The sequence below is a fragment of the Hemitrygon akajei genome, chromosome 29, assembly GCF_048418815.1.
Source record: "Hemitrygon akajei chromosome 29, sHemAka1.3, whole genome shotgun sequence".
Classification (NCBI taxonomy): Eukaryota; Metazoa; Chordata; class Chondrichthyes; order Myliobatiformes; family Dasyatidae; genus Hemitrygon; species Hemitrygon akajei.
The window spans coordinates 48,283,579-48,293,111 of NC_133152.1; the positions used below are offsets into that span (position 1 = coordinate 48,283,579).

The window sequence follows — 9,533 nt, forward strand, 5'->3', positions numbered from 1 at the left end:
ATGTACGAGGACTGTTTGATGGCTTTGGGTCTGTACTCACTGGAGTTCAGAAGAATGAGGAGGGATCTCATTGAAACCTATCAAATATTGAAAAGCCTAGATAGAGTGGATTTGGAGAGGATGTTTCCTTTGAAGGCGGAGCCTTTAGAACAGAGATGAGGAGGAATTTCTTTGGCCAGAGAGTGGTGAATCCATGGAGCCCAAATCATTGAGTATTTTTAAAGCCAAGGTTGATAGGTTCTTGATTAGTAAGTGTGTCAAAGGTTATGGAGAGACAGTAGGAGAATAGGATTGAGAGGGATAATAAATCAGCCATGATAGAATGGTGGAGCAGACTTGATGGGCCAAAAGGCCTGTTCCTGTGTTATACTGTTCTGAATTCTACGTTGCTCTTCTGCCAAGGTGGGATTTGAACTCATGTCTCTGCATTAGTGATTTAGAGTTCTGGCTGATGTTAATTTAGACACATAGAACATAGAATAGTACAGCACATTACAGGCCCTTCGGCCCACAATGTTGCGCCGACCCTCAAACCCTGCCTCCCATATAATCCCCCATCTTAAATTCCTCCATATACCTGTCTAGTAGTCTCTTAAACTTCACTAGTGTATCTGCCTCCACCACTGACTCAGGCAGTGCATTCCATGCACCAACCACTCTCTGAGTGAAAAACCTTCCTCTAATATCCCCCTTGAACTTCCCTCCCCTTACCTTAAAGCCATGTCCTCTTGTACTGAGCAGTGGTGCCCTGGGGAAGAGGCACTGGCTGTCCACTCTGTCTATTCCTCTTAATATCTTGTACACCTCTATCATGTCTCCTCTCATCCTCCTTCTCTCCAAAGAGTAAAGACTTGGCTCCCTTAATCTCTGATCATAATCCACACTCTCTAAACCAGGCAACATCCTGGTAAATCTCCTCTGTACCCTTTCCAATGCTTTCACATCCTTCCTATACTGAGGCGACCAGAACTGGACACAGTACTCCAAGTGTGGCCTAACTAGAGTTTTATAGAGCTGCATCATTACATCGCGTCTCTTAAACTCTATCCATCGACTTATGAAAGCTAACACCCCATAAGCTTTCTTAACTACCCTATCTAACTGTGAGGCAACTTTCAGGGATCTGTGGACATGTACCCCCAGATCCCTCTGCTCCTCCACACTACCAAGTATCCTGCCATTTACTTTGTACTCTGCCTTGGAGTTTGTCCTTCCAAAGTGTACCACCTCACACTTCTCCGGGTTGAATTCCATCTGCCACTTCTCAGCCCACTTCTGCATCCTATCAATGTCTCTCTGCAATCTTCGACAATCCTCTACACTATCTACAAAACCACCAACCTTTGTGTCGTCTGCAAACTTGCCAACCCACCCTTCTACCCCCACATCCAGGTCGTTAATAAAGATCACAAAAAGTAGAGGTCCGGAAAAGAAAGAATCTCTTATATTATAACATTTGATTGATTTATGGAATAAGATAAATGTTGATGATGAGATAAAGAAATCTTTATTAGCAAAGAGAACCCTAATTCAAAATAGACTCATTCCTTTTACAATGGATAACCAACTTTTATATAACTGGTTTCAAAAAGGGATTAGATATATAGGTGACTGTTTTGAAGGAGATATATTGATGTCGTTTGATCAACTAAAGAATAAATATAAAATATCAAACAACACTCTTTTCTGTTACTTTCAATTAAGGGCTTATTTAAGAGATAAACTGGGTCAAACAATGTTAATACTGAAGCCTAATGAAATAGAAATTTTAATTCAAAAAGGAAAAATTAAAAAATTTACTTCTTGTATGTATAATTTGATTCAGAAACAGACAATTAAACAAGGAATTCATAAGTCAAGACAAAAATGGGAAACTGATTTGAATATTAAAATTGATGAAACAAGTTGGTCAAGACTATGCCTTGACAGTACGACAAATACAATAAATGTCCGACTTAGATTAGTACAATACAATTTTTTACATCAATTATATATTACATCACAAAAAATAAATAGATTAAACCCAAATTTATCTGACCAATGTTTTCGATGTAATCAAGAAATTGGTACTTTTTTACACTCTACTTGGTCTTGTTTTAAAATTCAACCTTTTTGGATAAATTTAAGACTTTTATTGGAACAAATTATTGGAATACAACTTCCACATAACCCAATATTATTTTTATTAGGTGATATTGAAGGGATAATACCAAAACCTAAATTGAATAAATATCAGGAAAAATTTATAAAAATTGCATTGGCAGTAGCCAAAAAAGCTATTGTAGTTACTTGGAAATCAGATTCATACTATGGACCGTTGGAATAATGAAATATTTAGCTGCATTCCACTTGAAACAATTACTTATAATTTAAGAAATGAATATGATATATTTTTGAAAATTTGGCACCCTTATTTACAAAAGATAGGATTAAATATATAGGTCTTTTGAAGATAAAATTATTAGCTATTTGGGGAAAAAATAAATAAAGATATATACTAAAGCTATTTTGAACTCCATGGAGCATGTGGGGATCTTCCGATATCCAGGCAATCTTTCTTTCTTCTTTCTTTTTTTCTCTTTTTTTTCTTTTTTTTTAGATAGGGATATTTATTCTATTCATTTTATGTAATTCTCTTAAAAATTTAATTAAAAATATATTTTTTTAAAAAGTAGAGGTCCCAGAACAAATCCTTGTGGGACACCACTAGTCACAACCCTCCAATCTGAACTACTCCCTCCACCACGACCCTCTGCCTTCTGCAGGCAAGCCAATTCTGAATCCACCTGGCCAAACTTCCCTGGATCCCATGCCTTCTGACTTTCTGAATAAGCCTACCATATGGAACCTTGTCAAATGCCTTACTAAAATCCATGTAGATCACATCCACTGCACTACCCTCATCTATATGCCTGGTCACCTCCTCAAAGAACTCTATCAGGCTTGTTAGGCACGATCTTCCCTTCACAAAGCCATGCTGACTGTCCCTGATCAGACCATGATTCTCTAAATGCCCATAGATCCTATCTCTAAGAATCTTTTCCAACAGCTTTCCCACCACAGACATAAGGCTCACTGGTCTATAATTACCTGGACTATCCCTACTACCTTTTTTGAACAAGGGGACAACATTCGCCTCCCTCCAATCCTCCGGTACCATTCCCGTGGACAACGAGGACATAAAGATCCTAGCCAGAGGTTCAGCAATCTCTTCCCTTGCCTCGTGGAGCAGCCTGGAGAATATTCCGTCAGGCCCCGGGGACTTATCCGTCCTAATGTATTTTAACACCTCCAACACCTCCTCTCCCTTAATATCAACATGCTCTAGAACATCAACCTCACTCATATTGTCCTCACTGTCATCAAGTTCCCTCTCAGTGATGAATACCGAAGAGAAGTATTCATAGAGGACCTCGCTCACTTCCACAGCCTCCAGGCACATCTTCCCACTTTTATCTCTAATCGGTCCTACCTTCACTCTTGTCATCCTTTTGTTCTTCACATAATTGAAGAAGGCCTTGGGGTTTTCCTTTACCCTACTCGCCAAGGCCTTCTCATGACCCCTTCTTGCTCTTCTTCAGCCCCTTCTTAAGCTCCTTTCTTGCTACCCTATATTCCTCAATAGACCAATCTGATCCTTGCTTCCTAAACCTCATGTATGCTGCCTTCTTCCACCTGACTAGATTTTCCACTTCACTTGTCACCCATGGTTCCTTCACCCTACCATTCTTTATCTTCCTCACCAGGACAAATTTATCCCTAACATCCTGCAAGAGATCCTTAAATATCAACCACATGTCTATAGTACATTTCCCTGCAAAAACATCATCCCAATTCACACCCGCAAGTTCTAGCCTTACAGCCTCATAATTTGCCCTTCCCCAATTAAAAATTTTCCTGTCCTCTCTGATTCTATCCTTTTCCATGATAATGCTAAAGGTCAGGGAGCGGTGATCACTGTCCCCCAGATGCTCACCCACTGACAGATCTGCGACCTGACCCGGTTCGTTACCTAATACTAGATCTAGTATGGCATTCCCCCTAGTCGGCCTGTCAACATACTGTGACAGGAATCCATCCTGGACACACTTAACAAACTCTGCCCCATCTAAACCCTTGGAACTAATCAAGTGCCAATCAATATTAGGGAAGATAAAGTCACCCATGATAACAACCCTGTTATTTTTGCACCTTTCCAAAATCTGCCTCCCAATCTGCTCCTCGGTATCTCTGCTGCTACCAGGGGGCCTATAGAATACCCCCAGTAGAGTAACTGCTCCCTTCCTGTTCCTGACTTCCACCCATACTGACTCGAAAGAGGATCCTGCTACATTACGCACCCTTTCTGCAGCTGTAATAGTTACTCTAATTGGTTACTCTAATTTTTGAACAACGGATCCTGTTTCTACTGTTGGTTTCAGATCACAGTATCACCCAGGAAGGTGTAAGACAAGCCAGGCAGTTAATCTGATGATACATTCTAGTTACCCCTGCACCCCCGACCTAATACCCCTGTCACTGCACTGCATGCTAAACACTTTAAACCACTTCTTATGTTTACATTGTAAATACATGCCGGTATTTGTGTATTTATGCACATTTTATACCATATCTGTCCTAACCTCTAACTTTATTAGCATATATATATAATTTTTAATTTTTACATATAATTCTTTATTTTTATAACTGTTAAATGTTGATTTTTGTTGAATGTCACATCATCATGCCACAGCAAATTCCTCACACAAGTAAATCTACACTCAGTGGCTACCTTATTAGGTGCACCTGTACACCTGCTCATAATAATCAGCCAATCATGTGGCAGCAACTCAATGTATAGAAGCATGCAGACATGGATAAGAGGTTCAGTGTCTGTTCAGACCAAACATCAGAATAGGGAAAAAATGTGATCTAAGTGACTTTGTTGGTGCCAGATGGGGTGGTTTGAGTATCTCAAAAAACTGCTGATCTCTTGGGATTTTCATATACAACAATCTCTAGAGTTTCCAGAGAATGGTGTGAGAAATAGAAAAAAACATCCAGTGAGCAGCAGTTCTGTGGAGAAAAATGCCTTGTTAATGAGATACATCAGGGGAAAATGGCCAGACTGGGTCAAATTGACATGAAGGAGACAGTAACTCAAATAAACTCATGTTACAACAGTAGTGTGCAGAAGAGTATCTCTGAATGCACAAGATGTTGAACCTTTAAATGGATGGGTTACAGCAGTAGAAGATCACAAACAAACATTCATTGGCCACTTTATTAGGTGGACATACAGGAGGTATCTAATAAAGTGACAACTGAGTGTATACAGTGACTAAAGTTGCTCCTTGATCTTGATTCTTGATCCTTACCTTCTTTCCAGCTGCACCCTCCAAATCGATTGAGCTTTTACAAACGGCCTTTGACTGGATCAGGTCACATTTCTTCAAAGTGACCCTTGGTGGTTCTTTTTCTCTTTTCTGGAGTGCCAAAAATCCCTTCATCTTCACAAACACCAGCAGTCCCCTCTTCACCTGCTACAGAGCAACTCACCCAAAATCAATGACCAATCTGGAACAAAGCTGTGACAATAGAACAATGAAATTACCCATTATTATAACAAGCTCTGGTTAAACACCAAATGGATCTTAAGATCCTTACCCTTGCTTTCAAACCTTCCTAGAGTTATTTTTCCTCTTCATCTCCAGGGATTCCTGGGAATGAAAGGGTTAACACATGAGGAGCCTTTGATTGCTCCTTTTTTTTTTAGAAGCCCTGCAAGGGAACAGGCCCTTCCAGCCCAACAAGCTGCTCTGCCCAATTACATCCATGTGAGCAATTAACCTACTAACCCATATGCCTTTGCAATGTAGTAGGAAACCAGACAACACAGAAAGAAGGTACAAACTCCTTACAGGCAGTGACGGGAATTGAACCCTGGCTGCTGGTACTGTAATAATGTGCTGCCTTGTAATCACTGGAATTTAGAAGAATGAGAGGGGATCTCATTGAAACCTATCAAATATTGAAAGAGTGGATGTGGAGAGGATCTTTCCTCTGGTGGGAGAGTCTCAGACCAGAGGGCTCAGCCTCAGAACAGAGGGTCCAGAAGAGGTTCATGAGAATGGGTTAAGGTATGAGGAGCATTTGATGGTTCTGGACCTGATCTCACTGGAGTTTAGAAGAATGAGTGGGGATCTCATTGAAACCTGCTGTATATTGAAACGGTGGATGTGGAGAGGATGTTTCTTATACTGGGGAGTCAGGAGACGCAATGTCTGTAAGTCTGGAAGTCCAAGGTCAAGGACTGAAGGTCCTGATGCTGTCTGTCCTGGGGTTGGAGGCCTGTCTGTATGTGCGAGTGGATGGCTGGGTGGCAGAGTGAAAAAGGGGCTTATTTAGCTGTTTTTGGCTTGGTTTTGTTCTGTTGATATTGTCACTGCTTCTGCTTGTGTTGTTTTGCTAAACGTTGTGGATATGCTATATTGGCACCGGAATGTGTGATGACACTTAAAAGCTGCCCCCAGCACATCCTTTGGTTATATTGGTTGTTAACACAAATGAAGTATTCCACTATACATTTTGATGTACATGTGATAAATTAAAAAATCTAAATAATCTCGTCCGGCACATATAGAATCCTACAGAGTCTTATAGGATCCTGCACATACCCAATCCAACCCTCCCAATCATCCACAAATGCACCTGCTCCACTGCTGTTGGCCATGACATCTGATGCCAAAGCTCTAAATTCAGAAATAAACCATCACCCCCCCGCTTTGCCTCCTCATAAAATGCTGCCTACACTAGTTCACCATGAGAACCTAGCTTTATAAAATAATACTTCCGAGAAGCACTCCGGCAAGGTGAGCTGTAAAGATGGGGAATACTTGTAATACTTAACAAACCAGGCAGCATCTGAGAAGGGAGAATCCAGAGGGAAAAGGACATCAGATACAGAGATACTATCAGATAGTGATGCCATTTGTGAAGTCAGTTTCAGTAGATTTTCGTAAATAGCATTTAGATATTAGACACAACACACACACAATGCTGGAGGAACACAGCAGGTCAGCCAGCATCTATGGAAATGAATATACAGTCGATGTTTTGGGCCAAGACCCTTCTTCAGGATTGATTATTAATATTAGATATTATGAATATCTAACATTTATATATTAAAACATAATATATTAGACAATATTAATATCTGATATTAATAATTGGTAATTAGAGAGGATATGCTGACACTAAGTTTATCTGCTATGAGCTCCATAATTTGAAAAGTCCTGAAGGCTTAAAGGTTTTAAGTCTCTTCAGTGACCAGACCAGAGACCAACACTGGAGGAGTGAGGCCATAAGACATAGAGACAGAATTAGGCCATTCGGCCCATCAATTCTGCTCTGCCATTTGATCATATACACATTTCTGGAAACACATCAAAAGAGATTTTGTAGGTACAGCAAACCAGAGTAAACCACACACAAAATGCCAATCAAATTCAGTTCTGATGAAGTGTCTTGGCCTGAAACGTCAGCTCTTTATTCCCCTCTATAGATGCTACCTGACCCTGTTGTGTTTCTCCACCATTGTGTGTGTTTTCTAGAAACACAACTGGATAAATCATTAAAGTTTTGTATGTTTTTTTAAAATCTCCATTCAAAATTAATGTTTTTTTTCAGACTGCCCCTTTAATACCAATACACCCATTCACTACCTGACTGTCAGGGTGCCCACTCACCTGGACCAGAGAGGCAGGAACACATTATGATTGACAGGGGTGTGGGCCAATTGAGAAAGGAGGCACCTTAATTCACCAATTACCATGAAGCAGGCGGAACTCACCTGATTAAGTCAGCTGGCAGGTACCAGCTGTCCAAATTTGCTCCACGCTCAAGATGGCTACAATGACCCACTGACAAAGGGAACCGTGCAGGCGGCTGGTTGCCTAGCACCCATTGTCTGGGTGCAGTGGTCCTCCGGCTGTCACTACCTTCCCAACCCATTGCGGTGGGGCAAATCCTTGGTCCACCTCTTCCCCTGTCCATTCCAGGAAGCCTGCGGGTGGCTGTCTAGGGAGACTCAATGCATTTTAACTGTTTATCCCTCTCCATGGACGCTGCCTGATCTGCTGAGGTCCTCCAGTATTTTGTGTGTGTTGCTTTGGTTTTCCAGCATCTGCAGAATCTCGTGTTTGTGTGACTGGTTCAAACTCAAAATGGTTTATTATCATTCTTCAGTACCTGAATGCAAAGGAGAACAAAATGATAGTTACTCTGGAAACGATGCAGCATAAACAAACCACAATAAGTCTCAAGAACACAATAAAAATTCAAATAAACACAAAAAATAATATTTTTTTATAAATACACACAGCACACACATTTATTTATTGAGATACAGCGTGGAACATGCCCTTCCAGCCCTTCGAGCTGCGCTGCCCAGCAATTCCTCAACTTCATCCTAGCCTAATCATGGAACAACTTACAATGACCAACTGAACTTCCAACCTGTAGGCCTTTGGACTGTGGGAGGAAACCAGAGCACCCGGAGGAAACCTACGTGGACACAGGGGAAAGCATACAAACTCCTTGCAGGTAGTGGTGGGAATTGAACATGGGTTGCTGGTACGTAGTGTGAAGCATTGTACTAACCACAATGTTACCATGCTGCAATATATATATGAACATGGCACATAATGAATGAACATATGTGAATGATGAGTGGCAAGGCTGAGATGTATCCCTACCAAAGGAGGTGTAAGGTGCTCCTCCTCACCACAAGCCTGTAGGTCACCCTTGGGCAAGGTGTAGCACCTGCTTAGCCTCCCAATCAGGGTCATGTGAGGCCATGGGGGCAGGTGGTGGATGGTTGTATGAGCAGCTGGTGCATATCACAAGTCCTGGTTATGCGACCACTTACACCAGGTAGACAACCTCTGAAGAGTATTGTTAAAGGCTGGGATCATCTGTCTTGTAAAGGCACTGCCCAGAAGAAGGCAATGATAAACCTCTTCTGTAGAAAAACTTGCCAAGAGCAATCATGGTCATGGGGTCACAATGATGCAGTATAAACAATCCTATAAGACACAATGTTCAAGTAACTCAAACAAAAGAAAATCTGCAGATGCTGGAAATCCAAGTAACACACACAAATGCTGGAGGAACTCAGCAAGTCAGGCAGCATCCATGGAAAAGAGTGTAGTTGATGTTTTGGTCCGAAACCCTTCATCAGAGTACAATTACATTTTTCGGAAATTGGTGTGGTGGGTTGGTCAGTGGTAATAGATAGATAGGGAGGAGTGGGTGGGGGCTAACTAGAATGGTCCCCCTTTTGATGCAAAAGAATGCATTTCCCTGTATGTTTCAATGTACCTGTAACAGATAGAGCTAATAAATCTAATCTGGTGTAACTAGTCAGATTGCTCTCCATTGTACACCCAAAGAAATCTGCAGGTATACCATGATTTCAAATTGGTACCCTGGTCAATATAATATTCACACACCAAGTGGCCTCTTCCCATGCTAAACACATCTGAGATCCCTTG

At 41.2% G+C, this 9,533-nt stretch overlaps 1 protein-coding gene across 1 annotated transcript in view; it reads right to left on the bottom strand.

Moving 5' to 3' along the window:
- The window catches only part of LOC140718539 (uncharacterized), a 30,482-nt gene extending 22,533 nt beyond the window's left edge, over window positions 1-7,949 (bottom strand). Inside the window, exons 1-2 of the mRNA XM_073032501.1 lie at window positions 7,832-7,949; window positions 5,358-5,567 (exon numbers count right to left, since the gene is read on the bottom strand). Of these exons, the coding sequence (XP_072888602.1) occupies window positions 5,358-5,489 (132 nt within the window). The 5' untranslated portion in view covers window positions 5,490-5,567; window positions 7,832-7,949. The remainder of the gene's footprint in view (window positions 1-5,357; window positions 5,568-7,831) is intronic.
- Between the last annotated feature and the right edge of the window lie 1,584 nt (window positions 7,950-9,533).